The sequence below is a fragment of the Oreochromis niloticus genome, unplaced genomic scaffold (assembly GCF_001858045.2).
Source record: "Oreochromis niloticus isolate F11D_XX unplaced genomic scaffold, O_niloticus_UMD_NMBU tig00002711_pilon, whole genome shotgun sequence".
NCBI classification, from domain to species: domain Eukaryota; kingdom Metazoa; phylum Chordata; class Actinopteri; order Cichliformes; family Cichlidae; genus Oreochromis; species Oreochromis niloticus.
Window position 1 is genome coordinate 1 of NW_020327708.1, and position 12,500 is coordinate 12,500.

The 12,500-nt window shown below is 41.3% G+C and overlaps 1 protein-coding gene across 1 annotated transcript in view; it reads left to right on the forward strand.

Annotated features, from left to right (window-relative positions):
* Positions 1-4,446: 4,446 nt before the first annotated feature.
* The window catches only part of LOC109198066 (ribonuclease inhibitor-like), a gene marked incomplete at its 3' end in the record, with an annotated part of 9,391 nt that continues 1,337 nt past the window's right edge, over positions 4,447-12,500 (forward strand). The window contains exons 1-5 of the mRNA XM_019353726.2: positions 4,447-4,615; positions 7,172-7,345; positions 9,279-9,452; positions 9,747-9,920; positions 10,206-10,379. Of these exons, the coding sequence (XP_019209271.2) occupies positions 7,275-7,345; positions 9,279-9,452; positions 9,747-9,920; positions 10,206-10,379 (593 nt within the window). The remainder of the gene's footprint in view (positions 4,616-7,171; positions 7,346-9,278; positions 9,453-9,746; positions 9,921-10,205; positions 10,380-12,500) is intronic.

The window sequence follows — 12,500 nt, forward strand, 5'->3', positions numbered from 1 at the left end:
ACACAGAAGACAAACAGGTTTGCCTTTTACCTCCATGAACATGTACTCTGCTCCCACCTGGCTTGAAATTCCCTGGTGCCACCGTAACACCTTCCGTTTAGCCATTATTGGGAGGGGAGTTGATGAAAGTTGAATTGCTCTGAATGCTGATGAATAATGAAGCCGAGTCCCGCTTCCAGCGCTACAGTGAGTTCGCAGGCTTCTGTTGCATTGTGGGGAATGGAGTATTGGTGCGTGCAAAACCCAGCAGGTGGCTGTGACCTGCGGGCCGATTCTAATACTAATCAAATATCATCCCGGGGCCATAATAATTCATTCGGCCTTGACTTTGACACATGTGCTGTATGCAGATAATATTTGTCACAGTTGGATATTCATCTGCAATCTGAAGAATTCTCTCCTTCAGGTTGTTGACCATATCCTTAGGAAAGCAGAGGACTTTAGTGTTCTTACCACACATCCTTTGCACATCTTTACGGCAGAGTCACCCACAATCAGAGTTTCAGGCCTAGCCTTTAGCTTTCCTGTGGCCTTTTACTTTTCAACAGATTTTCAGACCTTACTTCGCTACTTTTAGGTGGATGGTTGTCCGATATAGATCCAGGGTCCTTTGATAGTGGAGCAAATCTGTTCTGCAGTTTGTTGTTAACCTTCCTGTTCACGGTTGTCCAGTCCTGTTTCCTCCCGTATACAGGGGTAGAAGAGCTTCTCTGTCTCGTAGGAAGTGAAGGCCAGTCGGTTTCAGAGATTTGAGCTAGCTGTGCTCTGCCTGTGATACGTCCTCCCCTTCCAGGAGACATGATTTACAGGACTGTCTTGGTTTTGCACCAAGACAGGACTGTCTTGGTCATGTTATCTGCAAACAAGTCGTTCTTACAAGGGACGTCAGAGAAGAAAAAAATTTTACAAGCAGCAACTAACTCAGACTGATGTGAACGATCAGCAGTTACACAAATGTTTAGAGTTGCTGCACAAAGACGTCACAGCAGGTAGTGTCAGTAATGCTTCACATACTTTTATCTTATAGGTGCAGAAGACTGCAGTGAATGATCACCTGAAATAGTTTTACCTGATTGGTTTGATTTTCTTTTAATCCACTTCATGCATATGACTCATTACAAAATGAGAAAAGTAACAAAAGAAGTAGTCTGTAGTTCTAATCTAAGAGTTGTAGTTTGATGAGCAGAGACCAGAGCTGTGAACATGATTGTGGTGAAGCTTCACTGCTGAGACTGAAAGTATGAAATACTGTGAAGCATGTAGTCTCTATGCAGACGTCCTGGAGCCTTCATCTCACAGCTGCTGCACAGAGAAAAGTCTGATTAGTTAAACTCAGAGGAAAACTTGTCCTGATCAACATGAGCTTGTAGTGCATCGTCCCCTTTACTGGGATTGGTGTCAGAATCATGTTTTATGAGTTTTACATCATGGAATTAAATTAATGTGTGAATATTTCTCCAACTTTACAAAGTCTGGCACAGATATTTTTGTACATTGTAGAGTAAAGAGAATAATCCCCAGAATACAGGTTCAGCTCAGAGTGGGTCTGCATGAATAAACATAAACATGCACACAGTAACTCTCTATAAAAGCCATTTATTTCTTTGGTTTGTGTTATTAAGAGGGGGGTCGTGGAGGGTCTATGTTTATATAGGCAGTCTGAATATGCAGATGGGACAAAGATAATGAAAATAGAAGAATCACACACGTAAATAACACATAAATAAATAAAAAAAAGAGGCTACTGGCGCCAGTGTGGACTCCTGACTGGTCCCAGGAGAACCCAGAGATGGTACAGAAGCTGATTTGTTAGTGTTCCCTTTGATTGTGTCCTTTCCTTAGTCTGTTCTACCTCTCCTCCTTCCTTTTAATTGTTGTGTGGTTTGACATTATGTCCCAGCAATGTTGCCACAATAACAAAGATGAATCAAATGCTGGTAAAGTTCAACTCTCGCAGCCCGGTACCGGTCCGAGGCCCGGGGGTTGGGGACCGCTGCCCAAAGCAACTGGGGAACACCTGACTCAACATCATAGTTCCACCTGTGATGTTGCTCCATGTTTCAGTCCATGTCACAAAATAATAGCTTACAGAAATTAGTCATGTTTCCAAAATAATTTGGAGTCCTCATAGTCACTGACAATAACAAATATACAAATGAATTAAATTAAATGATTAACATAAAATTGGAAACACATGGTTGGCCCACTGCATGACCCCCCTGACTCTGACTGAGTCAGCGGTGGGTTGATTGTAATAACTTCTCCTGTGTAGGCCCCTCTCAACAGTGACCATGTTTCTGTTGCAGATATGCTAACAATGCTAATGCTAAAGGCTGCATAACTATGCTCACTGGGACATAGCAGCTTGGTCAAATCTGGATGTTTTACTTTGACAGTAAATGATTTTAGTGATAAATGTATCACAGAGAGAGGAAGAGGAGTGGTGTTTGTGAGGAGGAGCAGCTGTCCTGCTGTGCTTTGTGTCAGACGTCCTGAAGGATCAGTCTCTACAGCTGTGGACACTGGTTCTGCAGACAGTTCATCTATCAAACTGGACAGTCTGCTTCATGGGGAGACCGTCCTGTCCCAGTGTGGAGAAAGATCCAGAAGCAGAGCTGGACTGCAGACAGCCAGTCAGAGCAGCTGTGTACAAAGTAAGACTGAACATCTGTCTGCTGATGGACTCATTTCTGAAAACTGGACTTCTTTGTTGTTCAGACTTTGAAGAGTTTTCTTTCTCTTTTTCTTTCAGCAGATGTTGGTCTGCAGAGGTTTTAGATGAACATAAGATCAGTCTGAGGAGGAGATGTGAATGTGACTGAAGGAAGTGATGAAACAGGAAGTAGAACCCCTCAACAGGATCTACACTGAGCTCTACATCACAGAGGGACAGAGTGAAGAGGTTCATACCCACATGAGGTGAGGCAGCTGGAGACAGCTTCCAAGATGGACGCCCTCCATGACGCTCCAATCAGGTGCCAGGACATCTTAAAGCCTTACCTGACCAACAGAGACCCATCAGAGTGGTTCTGACCAACGGCGTGGCTGGTGTGGAAAAACCTCTCAGTGCAGAAGTTCACTCTGGACTGGGTAGAGGCTTGGAGAACCAACATGTCAGTGTGGTGGTTCTGCTTCATTCAGGAGCTGAACCTGATCAGAGATGAGCAGTACAGTCTTCTGGAGCTGCTCCATGTTTCCATCCAACATTACAGAAGTCACAGCAGAGAAGCTGGCTGTCTCTCAGCTTTTGTTCATCTTTGACGCCTGGATGAAAGCAGACTTCATTGGATTCACCAACAGGAAGCTGCTGTCTGATGTCACACAGAAGTCATCAGTCAGCCAGCTGTGACAACATCATCCAGGGGAATCTGCTTCCTCGGCTCTGTCTGGATCACTTCCCGACCTGCAGCGGCCAATCAGATCCCTCCTACATGTGTCAACAGGCTAACAGAAGTACGAGGCTTCACTGACGCCCAGAAGGAGGTACTCAGGAGGAGATTCAGTGATGAAGAGCTGTCAGCAGAATCATCTCCCACATGAAGACATCCAGGAGCCTCCACATCATGTGTAGTATCCAGTCTTCTGCTGGATCACTGCTACAGTTCTGGAGCACATGTTGACTACAGAGCAGAGAGGAGAGCTGCCCAAGACCTGACTGACATGTACTCACACTTCCTGCTGGTTCAGACAAAGAGGAAGAAGAAAAGTACATGAGGGACATGAGACGAGTCACAGGAGCTGACGGAGGCTGACAGGAAGTTCTTCTGAAGCTGGGGAGGCTGGCGTTTGAACATCTGGAGAAAGGAAACATCAGTTCTACAAGAAGACCTGGAGCAGTGTGGTCTGGATGTGACAGAGGCCTCGGTACTCAGGAGTTTGTACAGAGATCTTCAAAAGAGAGTGTGTGATCTTCCAGAAACCAGTCTACTGCTTTGTTCATCTGAGCATTCAGGAGTTTCTGGCTGCAGTCTACATGTTCCACTGTTTCACCAACAGGAAGACGGAGGTGCTGAGGAACTTCCTGGGAGACCTTTATGATCTCGTTATCCTGGAAGGATAGACTGGAATGAGGATGAGGAGTATGATAATGATGATGACAGTTACAGTGATAATTATCATGATGAGGAAGTTTTGCTGGATGATACATGATGCGTGAATCCTCTGTGGATGGTTTTTTAAAGAGAGTCATGTCTAAATCCTCCAGAGTAAAATGGCCACTGGACCTGTTTGTTCGCTTCCTTCATGGCCTCTGTTGGAGTCCAACCAGAGACTCTTAGGAGGTCTGCTGGGTCAGACTGAGAACGTCCAGAAATCATCCAGAGAGTCATCAACAACCTTAAGAAGATGAACAGTGATAAAATCTCTCCTGACAGAAGCATCAACATCTTCCACTGTCTGATGGAGATGAACGACCTCTCAGTAATCAGGAGATCCAAGAGTCCTGAAGTCAGAAAACAGATCAGAGAAGGAACTCTCTGAGATCCACTGCTCAGCTCTGGCCTTCATGCTGCAGATGTCAGGAGGTTCTGGATGAGTTGGACCTGCAGAAGTACAACACGTCATGGCGGGGACGACAGAGACTGATTCCAGCTGTGAGGAACTGCAGAAAGGCTCGGTGAGTCCAGATTGGTTCATCAATATCATAAGGGTAGAGCAGTAGATTTCTTATGCAGAAATACACCAAGGGTTCTGTAGGTTATTGAAAAGGCTGAATTAAAAAAGGAAAATTACAGATTTCAGATCAGATTTCCAATTAAATTAGCTGTCAGTATTATATTTATATGAATACTTAACAAAGCCGTTAAGATACATTTATAAATAATGTTTCATGGTTTTATGTGACTTAATTTTGATGTGCCCTTGGTTATCCCAGGTTTATTAATTTTATCATGTAGTGATGTGAATAAGTCACTGTTAACTTCTTTAACATCAAAGATAAGTAATTAAGATTAAAGTAATTAGTGAATGTGTGACACATCACTGTGTCTCTACTTGAGGATATAAAATATAGACAGTGACCAAAATTCATTGAAAGCATGTGCGCTGACGAGAATCAATACAGAATATCTGAATCAGCAGAGGTGCAGCAGGATCAACAAACTAATCAGCAAGGCTGGAAGCATCATTGGTCAAAATCTGGAGGTCTTTGAGTCAGTGAGGGTCAAAGGGTCACTGCAAAGACTGCTCAACATGAAACAAACTTTAAAGTCAGAGACACATGAGTGAATTATCAGAAAGGAAAAACGTGTATATGGAAGGGATGATGAAATTCACAAAAGATCTTTAATAAGAGTAAAGAGTATATTTGTAATCTCACTACATTTGTCAAGATACTGTCAGACTGTGGGAGACTGAAAACAATCATGTTTTTGACCATGACATCAACTTATATCTGTTTTATAAACTTTTTTATACCCTTCCTTGTGATTGTGAAGTTAAAGTCACATCAGTTTGTACAATATCATCATGAATCATGAATATCATTCCTGAATGTAGGAAATAAACCCCACAATCACCAATGACATAATCAAATGAGATTTGTCTTAAGCTAACACACACAGCCTGTCTAAAAAGGCTCTATTGCTCTTCTTTTTATCCCACACATCCGTGCAGCTGATATTCCTAACTTCTACTCTGTCATTCATCATGTTGATCAGGTTTATGCCTGGTTGTAATTTATATTATTAAAATGATGCCTGATTAACTATGAACAGAATTACATTCAGATATACTTTCTGTTATTGTGCTCTGTGTTACTGTAACCATGAGGAGGCTGGATGTTAAGTCCTTTACATCATGTTTGATAGAGATAAATCGGGGCTTCTCACACCTTTCCACAGAGCTCAGTTAATATTATTTCACTTCACCTGTCTGTGTCTGCTCCACGTGTGAAGTGCGCCACACGTTTTAGGAAAAAGGAGAAGGTAGTGCGAGGAGAAGTAACAGCAGTAACCAGCAGCATAATGACTTGCACACTGAGTGCACATAAATGAATACTTTCAATAAACTTTGATATTTTTCATTAAGTTTATCTTGTAATTTATCATTTTAATCTAAAATAACAAAGTAAATATACCTGTATTTTTACATGTCAAATTAGAAAAGCTATGTTTAAGTTGTACTTTGTGGATTACTGTCTGTTCCTCAGAGTAAGAGTAAAACTTATTTATTTAAGACTCCTGTCAGATCTGAACTTGTTATCAGCACCTGAAGTCTCACTGACAGACTGTGGACATTATGGAAGCCTAAATGTGACACCATCTTCCTTCTTCATCTGCAGATTAAAGCCAAACAAAGTGTCACGATCTGCGGAGGCAGACCGTGCGGTGGTGTGTGGGTGTGGACCCAGGTGCGAACACACGAGAGTAGGCTGGAGTAAACTTAACTGAAAGCGAGCCTTTATTGTGGCCGGTTACAAGAAGTGCAAACAAGGCAGAAACGCAGTGACAAACTAAACTATAACTAAACTGGGAAAATGATACTAGGAAAAGCTAAGAAGACACGTGAAACCAGAATTATAAATACAAAGACTGGCTGTGACAACATGGAGGGTGGGAACACAGACGACGCGACACAGACTGCATGAAACACAGAGACTAAATACACATGAGGGATGATCAGGGGAAGTGGCCACACATGGGAACACAGCTGACACACATGAACCTAACGACAGGACAGGAGAAGTGAAACTAAATACACTGACATTGAACATAGACTTTCAAAGTAAAACAGGAAACATGGAGATAAAACATGACATGAACTTAACATAACTGCATAGACAAGAAACGTAGACGCAGAAACAAGGGAGACTGGGTGCAGGGGGAGATGACATAAACTACTAAGGAACAAGACTAAATTGCAATCTAGAAATAAACAAGGTGAACTAAGCTAATGCACAAAAGAATACAAAAGATACATAAACTCAAACACTGGGTCGCTCGACCCAGGACCATGACACCAAGATTCTCATTAAAAGTCTGCAGCTCTGAGAGAGACTCAATCGTTGTGTCATGTCAAACACAGTAAGAGGACCTGAAGCACAGATGTGAAGAGCAGATGTTCATCAGATTATGACCTCACTCTGTTTTGTCTTCATATACATTCAGTCTGTGTTTATAATGCAGATTTTCTGCTTTTATTATAACACATTTTATATTTTCTATCATCACAGACTGACTGACTGTGGACTCTCAGAGACTCACTGTGAAGTTGTGGCCTCAGCTCTGAAGTCCAACCCCTCCCATCTGACACAGCTGGACATTAGTGTAAACGTCATGCTGGATTCAGGAGTGAAGCTTCTGTGTGCTGGACTGGAGAGTCCAAACTGTCGACTGGAGACTCTGAGGTGAGTTCACTGACTGCGGCTGTTGTTGTTTTTCTGTATTTCAGGTCTTTGATGTTTGAAACTTTCTTTAGTTCCTTACTGTTCAGGATGTGTTTGAAAACAAATGTGAAGAAGTTTGAGTGCTTTCAGAAATGTTGTCTTTCCAAATGACTGCACAAAAGTTTTTCCTTTTGGCTCCAAACAGAAGTGACAGACTTGAGCAGGGTTCATTTAAAGGCTGACAGAAGTGGAGTGGTGACGGGGAGATGTTTGACAGGACAGTTTTTCAGCCTCCACAGGTTCATGTTGTGCTCCATCAGTCAGTGAAGATGAAGTCAGTAGTGACGAGGCTGCAGAGTCTGTGAGGGATGTGAATGAGGATGATGAAGATCTGATGATAGCAGATAAAAACAGGCTGCAGAGACTTTGAGCTTGTGTGGAAACAGAGAGAAAAGAAATACACGAATATCAAAGCTTATAAAGGTGAAGTTAGGAGCTGTGATGACGTTCATGGTATCAGAAGCTGATCTGGCTGCTACAGAGACGACCCACACAGCTGCTGTGGTGAGGTGTGTGTTAAAGCAGAAGAACACAGAGCAGCCTAACACAGGCCCAAACATGACGACAAAGCAGGATTCAGGCTCTGTGAGAGGATTTCAAGCTGGAGAAGAGAAAGGACTCTGTTGGACTGACTACAGAAAGAAGGAGGCTGAGACCAGCCAAAGTGTTTCCATGGAGCCCAGTCAGACATTCATTTATACACTAACGTACAGAGGTGTATGGGACAATGAATCCATAGATTTAAATGTAGAAATAGTTCTCAGTTCATTTACAGAGTTTAATACAGTTCGTGAAGATTTGAGAAATGTTCAAAACAGCAGCTCAGAAGAAATCTGCTTCAAAAAGTTGGATCCAATTCCAATAGTTTGTGATGCACTTGACCACAGCGTAAGCAGTTCACTACCTAACCTCACAGAGACTGTCAGTCTGGACCTTTCTTTATTTTTATTGGCTGTCAGTGAGATTTCAGAGCAATCAGAGCCTGTGGGTCTGTGTATGAAGTATAATCCATGTGCGGTTGTTGAAGTTGTAGAATGAGAAATGGCAGTTTTGGGGTATTTCCTACTTTCATTGTCCTGCTTGTGCTGATGAAAATGTTTATTGACGTGTGAATGAATTCTCCAATGCTTAATTCTGCCTGAACAACGTGAAAACTTTGCTTATTTTTGTGTAACACAATTCAAAACACAATTCAAAGGCTGGAGCAACCTATTAGAGGTATTTAGACTAAAACAGATTAATACTAAAATTTTTGCCTTCACTGTTTCACAGAGGGTTAAAAAGCAAATGTCCACAGTTTAGACTTTAATTGCAGAAGATTTTATTAATGCAGCGGAATAATCAAATCACATTAAATCTTATTTACTGAACCCACTCTGAGCTAATGCTGATTTAGTTCTAATTTTTGGGTGGAGAGAGGTCGATGGTGAGAAACCTTGGAAGTCTTGAGAAGCTGCAATCCACCTGGAAAAAGATGAAAGTCCAAATACTTTTCAGAATTAGAGAAGGATCACACCGGAGACTGACCCAGAACCCCAATTTATACTTTGTCAAGTGCCCACTCGCCCCACTTTTTTCGTTCTCTAATATAAAGTTACTAAATCAGGTGTTTACATAAGATTCACTGATCTTCAGCCTCATCTAATCTCTCTATCTCTCTCTTTTAGCATTGAAAATTCCATTACATTTGAACATTCAGTCACACGTGAAAACACTTCACTTAATCTTTCATTCAGTTCAGATTTCATTAGCTAATGCACTTTAGCATAATCCCTTTTATTACAAATACTTTTGTCTTTAAAACTCGGAGTAAATTGTGATTGACAAACAATGCAAATATTTAAAAACATATGAAACATGACACAAACACATATGTATTTTCTGTTTTTTTCAGACTGAGTTGCTGTAACCTGTCAGCTAGAAGCTGTGACTCTCTGTCCTCAGTTCTCAGCTCCCAGACATCTAGTCTTAGAGAGCTGGACCTGAGTAACAACAACCTTCAAGATTCAGGAGTGAAGCTTCTGTCTGATGCACTGCAAAGTCCACACTGGAAACTGGAAACTCTGAGGTCAGATCAAAGACTGTTTATTTCTCATCCAGTGACATAATTAACCAGTGAAAACTTTTAGCTTATAAATATCAACTTTATCCATTTGTTGTTGTATCTTAGCATTTTTAATATTACTAAATCTGAATCTCAATTTTCAGATTTTTGATGTTTACAATAAGGAAATTGCAATTTCAGAAAGTCCTGAAACATTAAATATTGGCAGATCTAGTAACTCATCACTACGTCATCGGTATACTTTAAATTTTTACCCTTTGTGTGTGTGTGTGTGTGTGTGTGTGTGTTTTATTGCAGACTAAGTGGTTGTAACCTGTCAGGGAGAAGCTGTGAAGTGCTGTCCTCAGTTCTCAGCTCCCAGTCATCTAGTCTGAGAGAGCTGGACCTGAGTAATAATGACCTACATGATTCAGGAGTGAAGCTTCTGTCTGCTGCAGTGCAGAGTCCACACTGGAGACTGGAAACTCTGAGGTCAGATCAAAGGCTATTTATTTTTTCATCAAATTATATAATTAACCAATGAAAACTTTTAGCTAGTAAATATTAGCTTAATGCATTTGTTGTTGTATATCAATTTTCTAATTTCTGACATGTTTCAAATAAGGAAATAGCAATTACAGAAAATCCTGAAACATTAAGCACTGTCAGATCTAGTAACTCATCACTGCATCAAACTTTTAATTATAACTCTGTGTGTGTGTGTTTATGTGTGTGTGTGTGTGTGTGTGTGTGTGCGCGTGTGGTTTTTTTTTGTAGACTGAGTGGCTGTAACCTGTCAGAGAGAAGCTGTCAATCTCTGTCCTCAGTTCTCAGCTCCCAGTCCTCTAGTCTGAGAGGGCTGGACCTGAGTAAAAATGACCTTGAGGATTCAGGAGTGAAGCTTCTGTCTGCTGCACTGCCGAGTTTACATTGTACACTGGAAACTCTGAGGTTAGGATTCAATCTGTCCTCCTCAGCATTATTTTGAATAAGTCTTACATTACTAAATATATGGCTATTGTCAGGTGCTTTTATTTACCTTTGGGTTGATTATTTGAGTCTTAATTACTCTCTGTAAAGATTTTCACAACAGTACTAGGGCAACTAAAATTTACTTTGGTTGTCGATAATGTTTTTTCGACAACCAAAAGTAAGTAACCAAAAGATAAGGATTTTTCGTTGATTAGTTGACAATTATTTCAATAAGTCCTATCTCAGCTTCCTAGTGGAGCCTCCTGTTCTAGGCTCCAGTAGGAATATCAGCTTGTTTTCTCGTCCCAGAGCAAATTCAAATAATGACAGAAGAAACGCATGAATTTCAAAATAATTAAACAGATTTTTAACATTACTCAATAGGACCTGTCATGGAAGTTTTAAAACAACCTGCAAACACCCTTCGTGAGCCTTATTTGAAGTGAGCTTAATAAACACATTGCAATGTGCTATGATCTCTTCCTATGGTCACCGCCCTCACATCTTATATACACACACAGACAAAGACATTCCACAACTCTTACATGTTGGCCCATGTCACAGGCCTATACATTCCCTTCAAGGAAGAAAATTACGACTATGTTTTCACTGAGCTGTCACCTGGAGATTTACATCCCTGATAAGCAGGAAGAGTCTCATTATCTTTTAACGTCTCCCATGAACTTAAGACAGCCCCACTGTGTGTGTGTGTATATATGTGTGATAAGGCCCATTTGTGGTGCACATGCATAAAACTGGTGAAACTGTGATTCTACAATTACTAAAGTGATATAATAATCAATGCAACAGAAAAGAAATCTGACAGCACAGACCTGAAATAAATGAAAAAAAAAGAAATTGGATTATAGAAATTGAAGTGCTAGTAATATTTAAACAAAAAATAATTTGCCGATAGGAAACTAAGAATGGCTTCTGCCCATAAGGTTAAATAAAGCTTCAAATTAAATAGACTGGAAAATAAAATCTTTTTCAGTCTAACTTGCTCTTACGTTTGAGACGATGTTCCCAGCAGCTGACCAGGTATCAATGCAATAAACTAACTTAACTCTATAAATTGATACATTCAGTGTTGACATTATAGCTCCACCGCATTTTATATCGTGCACTGTGGTCATGGTGTCGTGAAAGGGGAGCTTCACTTTGCTCAGTCTACATTTAACTTTGTTTCTGTGAAATTCTTTACATTATTTAAAAATCTCTGTTTGTATTTCCTTCCATTCTCCTGTTTTGCCGTTAGTGCTACGTTCTTCTTTGTTAGTATTGAATGGGTTCTCGGCAGACGATATAGGCGATAGAATACAGCAGGGGTGGCCAACCCGCGGCTCTCGAGCCGCATGCGGCTCTTTGCCTGGTTTCATGCGGCTCTTATGCCGGGCTCACACTGTGCGATTTTTGGCCCATTTTGAGCCATTTTTTGAGTCGTGCAACCGTTTTGGCGATCAGCCCGATTTTGGCCTTCGTCGTGCATCTTGTAGTGTACCTGGGGTAACGAGAAGCGATTAACACCTCACGACCTGCTCCCGATCATCAATCGCTTGGTCGTGAGGGTGTCGCCGCAGCTTCTCACACTGCGCATGCGCAAACACAAATGTCAGCGAAAAAGACGGCGCAGCACCGCAGTGCAGCGTGTGATCTGGACACAAGCGATGGAGGCACAAGTTGTACAACTATGGCAAGCTCACCCGTGCCTTTTCGATGTGGCCTCACAAAATTATCACGACCACAACAACCGTGAAAATAGTTGGATCTACATTGCTGCTCAATCACAGCTGCCTGATCAATGTTTTTCATTAGCAATTTAGCAAAGTTGATGGTGGTGTGTGTGTGTCTGTGTGAGTGAAAGACAGAGAGGGAGAGTAAGCGACAGATTTTCAAGGTTTTTTCAGGATTGTTCAAGGCAAGGAATGCCAGAAGTCCCACTAAACAACATGCATTGTAGAAGTAAATGCTATTGTAGATTATTATATTTTGTTTGTGGACTTGGTTGAACTGAGAGTTTGTGTGTGAGACAGTGCACACAAAGTTCATTGTTGAAAATGACTGGCCTGTGGTTTCAATACTGTAGGAGTCCATTTCTGT